The sequence below is a fragment of the Salarias fasciatus genome, chromosome 1, assembly GCF_902148845.1.
Source record: "Salarias fasciatus chromosome 1, fSalaFa1.1, whole genome shotgun sequence".
Classification (NCBI taxonomy): domain Eukaryota; kingdom Metazoa; phylum Chordata; class Actinopteri; order Blenniiformes; family Blenniidae; genus Salarias; species Salarias fasciatus.
The window spans coordinates 18,099,055-18,111,682 of NC_043745.1; the positions used below are offsets into that span (position 1 = coordinate 18,099,055).

Below are 12,628 nucleotides of genomic sequence, written 5' to 3' on the forward strand. Positions count from 1 at the left end.
AATCCAGGGAAGAAGGTGACTTTAACCAGAGACAAGTAACTTTGACATGATCTACAGGAGGGACCTGAGGAGGGGAAGAAAAGCCTTTAACATGGCGCTACTACTGTCTTCACTTTAGTTTTTATGTTTTAGTCACAAAATGTCTGAAAAAAATGACCCTTTTGGATCTGTTAATATAAATATAAGAATTTGAAAGAAAATGTTTTAATATTAATCACGTTTTGAAAGGATAATAGATTTGTTTTTCAGTTGTTCACTTCAGGATGGCGTATCGTCTGCCTCCATCTCAAACTTCCTGCTGCTTTTTTCACCGTTACACCAACAAGCTGTATGTCATCCCTCGCTCCATCCCTGAAGTCTTCTTCAGCTGCCCGGCAGCTCCACCTCCAACATCCCAGAGAAAAGGTCAACTGTCTCCAAAGCCCCCTGTTAAACTTCCTCCTTCACTCTTGCCGCGGTTGCGTTATCGGCCCCGACATTCCTCTGGGCCGATGTGTGATCCTGTCTTCACTCCTCTCCTCCACTTTGTGTGCTCCGTCCACTGCACCAGACCTGAGCCGAGGGACCTGAACCCCTCCACCTCGTTCACACGCGTGTCGCTTGTCTTGTCTCTATTGAACATTTCTTATCTCTCCAGCGCAGACTCTCCATCTCTCCAAGGTTCTTAACACCTTGACTATCGCCGCTGATTGCAATGTTCTCTCTGAGCATCATGGTCCACAGAACCTCGAGCCTGACCTCACCCGTCGATCACCGCTGCAAACAAAGAAAGCGCTCAGAGCCGAAACAAGATTCAATGAATGCTTGCGATACTTTAACTCCACACTTCACCCTGGCAAACACGTTCCTAGTTAAATAAAACCTCTATTAATTTTTACATTGGTAGCTGAAGAGCTTCCTTCTGACAGTTCCTGTTCTATTTTTCCTTCTACATCTTTACATACAGAATTGACACATTTGCATGAAAAATGTAGACATGGCTGAAGACGCACGGCGAGGTCTGTCCTAGAGAAATACCGAGCACATCAATCATCATTTATTTACTTTACATGAGAACCTGTTTATAGTTACAATGAAATACACAACAGAAGTCACTTAGCAACATTAAATAATTTTATTTTCTACCCGTCAACCTGGAAAAACATTTCAAAAACAGTGCTTTCAATTCAAATTGTACATCACCATGTAGTAAATATATGCATGAACGTACACAGCACTTCAACGTTACTTACACAGCAAAAGGCATGATATATGAGACGGAAAAAAAATGTCAGTGTGAAGCTTTAATGTATCTTCTTTTAAAAAGACAACATAAATGTTTGATTAAAAAAACAAATCCTGGATGAGAATCTTCAACAATCCACCAGTGAAAGTTTCAATATTCTGTATAAATTTACTTCGGTTCAGACAGAAGGCAGAAGTCTCATTAACAAGGTTAAACTACCGTAGTTCCTTTAATGCATCACTTTTTTGACATGTGGCTCAATTAACATATGTGCGCCGAGTTTCATATTCATGTGACTTAAAAAAATGTAGCCTTTAATTTATCTTCTCACCAAACAAAGTCCTTCTAAATACTGTTTATCCAGCATGAAGCAACCTTACAGTGAACTGGATACTGTGTGAGTGCAGACGGTAAAACTTTGAGGGGCTTTGTCTTAAACATGCTAATAAATTATCTTCACACATTTTGACTTCTGTCAGCAATATCTTTAACAGGTAGAGTCACAGTCCGAACTGAAACAGTTGATCCAAACGAGTATGACATTATTCATCCTTTATTCTTGGTGTGTCACTGTGCTGGTAAACTACAAACTTGAAATAGAGGCCGTCATGTTCCAACACGACAGCATAACGCAGTCCTAAATATGCCTTTAATGAGGGTGATGAGAAGTGGAATAAAAACAGAGTCAGGATCATTCAAAGGAAATAAACACTTCAATAAAACTTCACAACAAACCAGAGTTGAGTAAATTCACATCATTTGGTTATTTTATGTCAAGTGCATATCTGCTAAAAGTCAAAGCAGTGGATCCTACAGCTTAATCTTCGGGTCTTTAAGCAACCATGTCTGATAAAAATGTCTGGACTCTGCTGTTTTATGTTTATCAAATCTACAGTACATGAAGGCATCCTCCAGTGTGAGCTCTACTACACTGTGGGGTTCTATTTTCCATGTGTGATAGAATGCTGAGAGGTGGATATTCTAGCTAAATGGTGCAGAAAGCACGATGAGATAAATGAGGGGTTTTCAGAGTGTGGGTGGATGTCAGAGCTTAGGTCAAACTGCACATCTCAGGCCAACTAAGACTATCAAGTTCAACACTGGATCAAACACATTTCACAAAAGAAGATAGTTGTAATTCAGCTCCAAAAATGTGTTTGACAGCAATAAACACACTCCACCTATTGTTTTTTATGACTGTTCAAAAAACATGTCTGCAACTGTCATTCTCTGATTAAGATTTATCTGCCGCTCTGTGGTAATTAGTCGTCCATAGATTCTATTTTCAGGACACATGGTTGCAGTGCTTAACAATAACCCTGAGATAATCTCATGTTTTGGCAGTAGTGTCTTCAATTTTAAAAGAGTGACTGAACTGAAAATAAAAATAAGAGTTAAGGCTTTATAAATGAAGATATCTGTACATAGAGATAACACTTGGGAGTTTACACAGAAATGATGCAGTCTGCAGGAAAAATACACAAAATAAAGTTAAGCTTCAAGCTTCAGTGTATGAAGTACATGAACACAGCAGTGTTTTAGTCAGCCTCATTGTGATTTTACCATTTCTTCAGTAGTCAACATTATTTTGATTTTATCAGCACAAGAAAAATTTGTATAAAAAAGGCACAACAGTGAATCACGGTTGCAGTAGTTGATGTGGTAAAACAAACTCATTTCATTTCGCACCAGAAGTAACAGAGGTTGTTTTTGTTTGTGTGTATCCCTGAGACTGTCTGAGGCACAAGATACGTCCTGCATCTGCATGAGCTCGTACTCTTCCCCGATCCATTAGAAGAATACGTCAACACAGTATTGAAAATTTAGTAGCTGAGTGGTTATGGTAAAGAAAAGAAAGAAAACATTTTATCTGAAAACCTTTTTCCAGAAACTGAACAGTCGATGGGTGTTTGATAGCGTGTTGGTCACTCCGTCTCCATCAGTCAATCTCTGGCATGCACTTAAACCACTTGGCCATGTGTCCCCGTCTCTTGGCTTGTCTCTCATGTGCATTCGCTTGCAGAAGTCCATCCATGTAGTGACCGAATTCACTGATGGCGTCTTCGACACGAGTGATGTACAGCCAGCTTATGACCACACCAAAGAACTGGGGGAGGGGAGGAAGAAGAGAGTGGATGATTGAAAGCAAAGCAAAGTAAGACTTTGTAAGACAAACTTGAGGCTTCACTAGAAGTAGAAATTGACAATGAAGCAGGGGTGTCAAACATAAGGCCTGTGGGCCAAAACCGGCCCACAACAGGCTCCAATTTGGCTCATGAAATCATAAAGAAAATTGTAAAAAATGTCAAAGAAAACATTGGTTTTCTTAAACAAATTTCTTGGAAATAACAGATGGAACAACACAGACCTGGACTGAGACATTGATGGTGATTGCATGAAAACTACTAACCTCACTGCGAGCAAACGAGCAACACTGGTGATTTCATTGTGTTTTGCACCAGAAGGCATCATCGAAATTGGCTTCATGCAGAGTCATGTTCGGCAGTCATCAAGCCAAGCGCAGCTGTCTTACTGCTGCCCATTTCCCTGACTTCTGTGGTGATGAAATGTTTGGAAAGACTCGTCTAAGACTTCATCACCTCATCCCTCCCTAATCCTCACCAGTGAGCCCTCTCTCTGCTGCCATCAGGGCGGCATTACTGCCACCTGAAGACAGAGAGAGGATGAGGAGGAGCTTCTTCCCTCAGGCTGTCCGCCAGCTGAATATGGAACAATACCTATACATTACTTACCCGCTGCACCACAACAAAGAAACTTTAAATTATCTTTAAAGCCCACTCCAAATGAAATTGGACCGTTTGTGGCCCCTGAACAAAAATGTGTGTGACACATCTGCAATAAAGGATGTGAGGAATCCCTGAGAGCAGAGAAAACATGCTCAGAGGATATTGTATCCTGAAGCCACGTTTTTAGAAAACACCAATGCGGCCTGATGAGCTTTCAGTCTGCAGGTCTGTGTTAGATTAACGCAGCTTGGAAAAATATTCCTGCCTCCACAGTGCAGCACAGTATCATCAGCCCTCAAGAAAAGCCAAACATGAAACATCTCTGCAGGTTTTCCTGCTGTATGTTTGAAATAAATTTTCATGAAGAGGATCGAGAAAAATCTTAAAATACTTTGCATTAAAAATGTGCAACAAAGTATAAAATTTACGAACAGCTATTAGTTTCTTGGCTATACAATGACTATCGAGAGAAGGAGCTGCTTGGAAATGTGACGTGTGTGACTTTAAGTAGCATTTCTCAATTAGGAACACTAATCCTGCGCATGTAGTTGTATTATTGTAAGTGTTGTTTTGACACATCAGCTGAGCTGCCACCACTGCGTGGGTCGGTCTAATAACCGACCAGTCAGAAGTCAGATGCTGCATGCGTGATTTTGGTGTGTTTGACATAATTAGCCACTGTCATAGGAAGATATTTTCAACTGTAGGATTGTCCTGCTCTTGTCCCTGCGGTGGGGATCCAGTCTTCAGCAGTCGTGTAGAACAGAGATAACGCCTACTCTTGAAAGGAATGGATTAATGAATAAATGTCTGAGAAGACACAGCGGCAATGAAACAGCTGAGACAAACTACCGAAACGTAGACGGCAGCCTTTATGAAGGTCGGAGCTGCCAATACATCACAGGCACTGTCGAGGGAGGTTAACATCAGCTACGGCCGGATCAAACAGTTGCCACAGGGAGCGTTACGGAGAGAGACAGCAGCTCTGCAACAGCTGAAACAAGCTCACCAAAACTCTGGGTCACTGCGACGGGTTAAGACATTACAATAACATGCTACTTTATAACACGTTATCCTAAAAGCTGTCCACTTGAAAACAGAAACACGATGAGAAACAAAAGCTGCTTTTTATTTCTATTATAAATGATATTTCCTCTGATGCTTTGTCATGATCTTTAATATTGTGTTTTGTTTGCAGTTGGTGTCCTTTCATAGAAGGTTACAGATAGGAGGAGAAATAACGGAGAATGTTGCTGACTAGCAGCTGGTTCGTTGGCTCCTTTCTATAAGTTTGCTCCTCATGTTGTATTCGTACAAATGGTGAAGCATGCGTGATAAATGGTAACAAGAATCAGAACAGGAATAAATCTAAACTTGGTGATGATCCTGTTAATGTCTACTCTAGTTACCAGACTGCAGTAAATTTGCATCAGCTTCAGCAGCATTTACCATAGTAAAAAAAAAAAAAACACATTATTGTCAGGAACATTATTATTATTTTTTCAACCAAACAACGGAGGAGATAATAATAGGCGAATGAGAAGCACCAATGTGTGTGTGTCTGTATGCGGACCAGATTGCAGACGGACATCGCCCGCACTCCTTTTTAAAAAACACATCAGAGAAGATCAACATGCTTATTATTATACAGCACAGTTGACATTGATGCAGCCGTCGCTGTGTCTGAATTTGAGATCAATCATGTGATTCCAAATGAGGCACAACCGGGCAGAAATGGCAAAAGTACGGAAGAAAATCTTTCATGCTTATGTTTGATGTCTAATAAATGCAGTGAAAGAAGATGGATGGAAGAATACGTGTAAAATGCATCTTGTGTGAGCATTTGTAAAGCCCACTTGTTTCTTTGATGTAACAAAAAAAAAGCCTTATTCAGATGGATATAAACAGTTTTGGATTCTTTTGTTTTGAGGTCTCAGTACAGAGACGACACCATAAAATGTCATTTTTTATGTCTGATTTAAATGCACAACAGACCTAAATAAAACAAATAGGAATGTGCTGCACGTTGTGAAAACTGTGCTCATTACATTACTGCTGTTGATGCAGCCGAGCTCTCAGATGTTCCTGAAAAATGAATCAATTTACATTCTCTTCCATTTAGTCATCTGTGTTATATTACACTCTGTTGAATATGGAAGAGTGCGTTTCCCCACCCCCCATTGCTCTGTTTTTGATACTCAACTGTGGGAGTTTTGGCAAATATAAGTCGCTTTATGAAAGATAAAAAGGTACAAAAGACCCAAAATCACAGCAGCACCTCAGATTGTCACATAAATGTCTGCAAAAAGATTTCATCAGGAAGCGTTGCATATCCCTTTTTCTCCAGTGAGAGGAGGATGTGATTTGTGGTAAAACCAGAAGGAGGGGTGTAATCCTGCGGTGAAGACAAAACAGGATGCATGCCCACAATAAATGTTTCAGTTGTGTCTGTTGCAGAGATTTACTAATGCCTTTTGTTTATGCATCTCAATACTTTCAGAGTAAAATCCTAAAGTAGCACCTGTAATTGATTGCTGATGGATCTGTGAGTGACAAGGATGCTCTTTATTTTGGAATTACATGGAATCCAGAACTCCACCAGAATGTACTCCAAAGTGTGAAGCTAACTATGAGGAGGACGTTTTTTTTTTTTATATAGAGCAAAGTTAAAAATACCAACAAACCTTTTTAAACTTGGACATTGCCTCTGGCATCCCCAAGGGGTAAGTACTACTATATTAGAGACACAATGTTTGTAACGCATCTGCAGGTAGGAGGGGATTAACAGGAGCTTCTGAGAACAATTACTGGAGAAGAAAATAATCACTGAATGAACAAAAATCTTTCAAGGCATTTTTACAGTCTTATTATTATAGCCTCTGCTTAAAATACATTTTCAACTTGATCATTTGAAATATTGCATTTTTTTTTGTTTTAATTCAATTCTCACTTTTATTCTAAATAATAAAACAAAAAGGCTCGAAATACCAGTAATGGAATTACTATTGCAACAACACATCAGTAGGGTTCATATGCAAAGTATCTACAATATATGAAAGATTTTCTGAATGAATTCAACTTGGGGGTAAAATGAATTCATGCAGGTGAGCTTTAACTATTTGGAAATGATCTTTACTGAAGGTTTAACACTGAAGTAGCTTTTAACAGAACATTTTCTCTGTTGCTGTATTCAAGTGCTGCAGGGATGATCAGAGACTGGTCTTCACTTCTGTTGCCCCCGAGCAACATACCTCATCATTCTTGGAGGACGTAATTATGGCATCCACTAAATTGCCCTTCAGCATTGAAGAAAATGATTTGAACTGAAACAAATTAAAGGTTACATAACCCCTCAGATAAATGTTGGCACATATTTGCATGCAAACAGCGTGTGTACCTGCGGCAGCAGGATGCCTAGCAGCAGTCCAGCCATGATCTTGTAGTTGTCCATCAGCCAGAGGAAGAAAGCGTCGGTGCAGCCTCTGATGTAGATGGTATCGATCAAATCCAAACGCTGCCAGACACACAACACTCGTCGTCAGTCATAGCTTGAAACTGTGAAAATTAAAAGTAAAACCCTTCTCTGTTCAGCAGGAGTACATACAAGGTTTGCATGCTTCGCCAAATTTCATTTCACTCAAATTTATCAGGACAATTTCTTGGAGGCTTCTCCAGGAACTGGTGGCAGCAGTTGTGGGAACGAGGTGGTGCTCATGGCAGCCGTTGACTCGACAGTCACTGCCGCCAGGCCGAAGACCAGACGACAGTCTATGAAAGCAAAGCAACTGTCTCCTGTTTTAAAGCAATTATCTCTAACAGCCAAGTTTAAATTATTCAGTGATGGATCTCGGCGCATACAAGAACTCAAAGAGCTTTTCAGCAGACAATAAAGCAGAAGAGGGTTTTCTGTTTGGCTGGAACAGGCAGCCATTTTTCTTTTGTCACTCCCTCCAGGATATCGTCACGTTGAGAAGACCAAGTGGCAGCAGTCAACACAAACTCAGAGAAACTTGGATGAGCTTTGAGGCGCCACAATTCATGAAATGTTGCGCAGCTTTTCCTCATTAAGAACATCTGACAGGAAGTCCCACCAGATAGATGGTACTGGAGTTTGGAGAAACAATCTCCTCTTTCAGAAATAAGGTTTTGTTCTATAATTTCTTCCACTTAGTACAATGTTTTGGTGGGGCAGAAAGGTGGAGTGTTGCCTGACGAAGAGAACCTCCCGAGCTCTTTAAGTCCGCTCTGGGGCCTTTCTTTTGAGCATTTCTATGTTCTTTCTTTGTTTATACTTGGAAGAGCATCTTCCTGATTGTAATGTCAACATTTTCTTGATCACAGTCGTCGCCTTGATGGTCACAAAATCGGAGAAAGACATCGGGAGGAGTGTTTAGTTCACTCAGGAAGAGCTCACCTGTTTGTCCAGGACTTTGTACCCGCACAGAGTATTTGCCACTTCATTAGGCTGGAGAGGGGAGGAAGAGAGAGCAATGAATGAAAAGACAGAGGTAGAGGAAGGGAAAGCTGCAAATATAAAAAGTGTCAGCAGGTGACAGCAGATAAAAGAAACACAATGTATTTTTAAAACCTCAAAAGTGTAAATATCTGAGCCAAAGAGACCCACACCTGGACTCTTCACATTCAAACTGCAGTTCTGAACAGATAGACATCAATTACACTGCTTTAAAAAAATATTTTTCCTCCTTTACAACCCTAAATATGTACTTTGCCATGAATGAGTGGTTGATTTTTTAACTTAAAATGCTCCCCTCCATCTGTGAATGTACTGTAACTTCAAGAGCTATTAGTCCCAAATCATCCCAGCAGAACACTTGGTTCTCAGAGTGCTGCTTCCTGGAGGTTCCTGGATTTTCTTAAAGTAAAACAGGAGTCAGAGCTTCCAGCTATCAGGCTCCCCTCACGTGGAATCAGTTCCTAGTTTCAGTTAAGGAGGCCGACACAATCTCTAGTTCAGACTTTTCTTTTGAATAAAGGTTTCAGGGAGGGTGGTTCAATCCTCCCTGGACCATTTTCCTATAAGCTGCTTTAGGTTTAGCTGGCTGGGAGACCGAAACTGAGCTTCTTTTCTCTCTCTCCTCCAGCCACCGGCAGGTTTGCAGTGGATTAACTTGCTGTCTGTCTGTTTGCTTGTTGCTCTCAGTCTCTGTCCTGCACTTTTCTCTCTCCTCTATCATTAACCCCAACCAGAGAGCAGAAAGTCTCCACCTCTGAGCCTGATTCTGCAAAGGTGTTGAAAGGAAATTTTTCATTTTAATTTTTTTATTTCCATTACCCGTTCATGCAGATTTTTTTTTCCTTTAGGAAAGACATTTCATCAAAATAGAAACATCTCAATACATAGTAAAAAGCAATACTGATGTGATGTGATGACATTTCATGTTTAAAATAAGCGGTGGCTTCAGCTTCCTGTTCTGTTCTGAGAGAAACAGACCAGAACAGATGTCGCCTCTATAGCTGGAGACTTTTTTTTCTGTGTCATTTTGAGTTTTTCCTCTCCACTGCTGCTCATGTAGAAAGTAAATTAATGCTTGTGTTATACTCCAGTGCCCTAAGATGACTCCTGAATTGTGATTTGGAGCTTCCTGAAACTAGTGGTTCCACCTCTGTGGGTTCAGGTGTATGTAAAGTATGTACGTTCTTCCAGTTTGACTCCAGCCTCATTTTACTCACCAGGTTTAAAAACACAGACTGGGTGAATGCCTGATCAGGAGGACGAAGATGTGCAAGTTAGAACAACCTCACTCATCAAGTTTCCACTGTGTTTTATTATATATATATATATATATATATATATATGAAATAGTGCTCAGGATCTCGATAAATCTGAAAAACCTGAAAAAAGAAACATTTTGGTTTACTGTGTCTCCTTTTCAATAACACCAATCGGTGATGATCGATGAGTCAGCTTGACAGTGTGGTATACGTTGTAACAATTCTGCTTCTGTAGGAGAAACAGGTGAAAAATGTGACCAAGCTAAAGGCCCTCATTCAATATTACGAAGAAGTTTAATTTGTTTTGAGGCACTGCCTACACTGTGAAAGCCGTGTTGTGTCATTCCAAAGAAATTCAATCCTTTTTTTTAATTTTTTTTTCTTCATGCATACACACAGAAAGTCTGAACCCACCAAATATATTTTGGAAACACTTTGATGCTTTTATCTCTAGAAAATAATTAAACAGCATTTGTCTGGTGATCAGATATCTCTCAAACCAAAGGAAAGTCTGTTAGTTACAACTTTAAGACACATACAATAAAAATAAACTACAATACGACCGCACCAATTTAACATTGACACCATCTGACCTTTTGACTACAGATGTTCAGATAATTATCAATACAGGTGCAGTGCAACTAAATAATCTGCAGCAGACGGACCACTGAAACAAGTAAATGTTTATTTTTCTTCTTTTTTCGGCTGATAAAAGGACCAAAGGTAAAACACTGATCTAGTCAAAATCTGCAACTCGAACCACCCACAATGCCACTTAATCACCAACAGGCCTGTTGAGGATCTATGCTCGTTATCTGAGTTATTGTCAGCAACAGAGTCTGAAACTCGCCCATGTAGCGCCACACACCCATACGTTTAATACTTAAAATGGAATCACAGAGCTAATCATCAGTTTGTACAGATCCATCTCCACAAAGACAACATTTACACAACTCACTCTGTATAAGAAATCAATCTCCAACAACTGTAAACAGACAATGATAAGATAACTTTGTGCACCTCCCTGTAAAACTGAAGAACAATGGAAAGAGCGCGATGCAGTCTGGACCTCATGTGTGTCTTCATCTTCATGTGATCATGTTTTCCAGGTCACTGCTCCTTGTTTGGCGCGTAGAGGCTCAAACAATCACAAATGGTAACCAGATTACATTTTTATGAGAAGAATAATGATAACTCTTACAGAATAGTGTTATCTTCCTAATCAACAAATCAACAAAGTCGACAAACAATTAAAAATGGTTTGGCCAAAACAGATACAATTATGAAAATATCTGTACTAACATGGTGAAAGCAGAATGAGAGCAGTGTAGAAACTGTTTACGCTGACTGACAACTTTAAATACCGTAATAGGTTTTTATAGACTGAGGCGATTCAGAGACAAGGCAATAAATGGCAAATTGATTCCACTTATATACTGCTCTTCCATCGCTGGAGCAGTCCCCAAAGCATTTTAAATATGAACATAAATTATTTTTTCACAGCTGTCATTAAGTATCTTAAATATGGGACATTTTGTATCAAACTAACCTTAACACTTCATTTTTTTATAATTTCTCATTGTTATTTTGTTAATTTAAATGCAATGCCAGAACTGACGAGATTTAAACACTATATTTCATTAAAGGTCACTGTAAATGTTTTTAGAGGCTCGTGTGCAAGTACACTTTGTAACACTCGTTTTGTGTGATACATATTCTTATTCAACTAACTTTGTGCCTAAGAATGACTGAATGGGAATGAAATGCTTGTAGAGAATGATTATTTACTGTAGACTTATAAATAAATTTCCGAGGTACATCTTGATCGACAGCAATCACAAATCTGCTACATTATTCTGCTGTAAACAAGTCACAACATGTCGCCTCTCGTACCATCGAGTTTTCCATAATGTCTGCCTCTCTGAAGATATTGCAATGCTATTCTCATACATACCGGTCATCACTGATTTCTTCTTTTAATACAAGGGTGGCAATTTATTATTCCTAGAGGCGATATTAAACTGATAAGAAATATAAAATAAATCCAGTTTTGCTCCACAGCAAATTACACTCCCAACAACAAGCATGTGGTTAAATTGAAACTTCTCTATTCATCTCAAGCAAAATTGAAGGAAATGACCTTTTAAATTCAAGTGAGTGGGAACATCTAAATGTGAGTTTGTTTATGATTAAAAATAACTGTTTATTGTCCACATCAAATCATCTCGTATGCTATAATTATCTTATTTTGCATAATTGTACATAATTGCAATATAGTATTTTTACTTTATGTCTTAAAAAACATCAATCAATACAATGTCTTATCATCATCATTACTAATTTAACTGTTACTAATAAAATGACTGACTGGTGAGTGCTTTATAAATCACCAACAGCGCAGATTATGAGCTGTAGGTAAATGTGTTGTTAGTGTGGCGGCAACCAGACCGACCTTGGTGGTGACGCAGCAGGTGTACGGGACGCCGCAGGCCAGAGGACCAGGAGCAGAACAGTCATGGTACATGTTGACTTCCCAGTCTTTATACTCCTGGCCGCCACAACACTTGAACTGCCAGAGACAAAACACAGGGAAGGAAAAATAAGGCGAAGGCAGAAAAATATAAATGCAAAACAGGACGTTGCTCAGGTGAATAAAGGGCAGAAGGATCATTAACGGGGGAAAACACAGTAAGAACTTGTCAAACAAAGTGCATTTTGCTGCAGTGGCACAATACCAGTGAAAGTTTGGCATCAAATAAACCACAATTTCCAAAGATTAGCATATAAATAATTAAAGTCTGTTTTGTGTGTGAGCCAATCACTTTTTTTGTGCCAAAGTCAGGGTACTATACAGATGGTGGATTGGCTGGGCAATATATCATCAGGGCTCAAAGCAAACCTTTCAACAAACAGTGGATTGCAG

General features: G+C 39.5%; 1 protein-coding gene across 1 annotated transcript in view; it reads right to left on the reverse strand.

Annotated features, from left to right (window-relative positions):
• Positions 1–1,091: 1,091 nt before the first annotated feature.
• Positions 1,092–12,628, reverse strand: part of tspan15 (tetraspanin 15) — a 37,265-nt gene continuing 25,728 nt past the window's right edge. Inside the window, exons 5-8 of the mRNA XM_030097345.1 lie at positions 12,158–12,274; positions 8,387–8,437; positions 7,370–7,486; positions 1,092–3,332 (exon numbers count right to left, since the gene is read on the reverse strand). Coding sequence (XP_029953205.1) covers positions 3,165–3,332; positions 7,370–7,486; positions 8,387–8,437; positions 12,158–12,274 — 453 coding nt within the window. The 3' untranslated portion in view covers positions 1,092–3,164. The remainder of the gene's footprint in view (positions 3,333–7,369; positions 7,487–8,386; positions 8,438–12,157; positions 12,275–12,628) is intronic.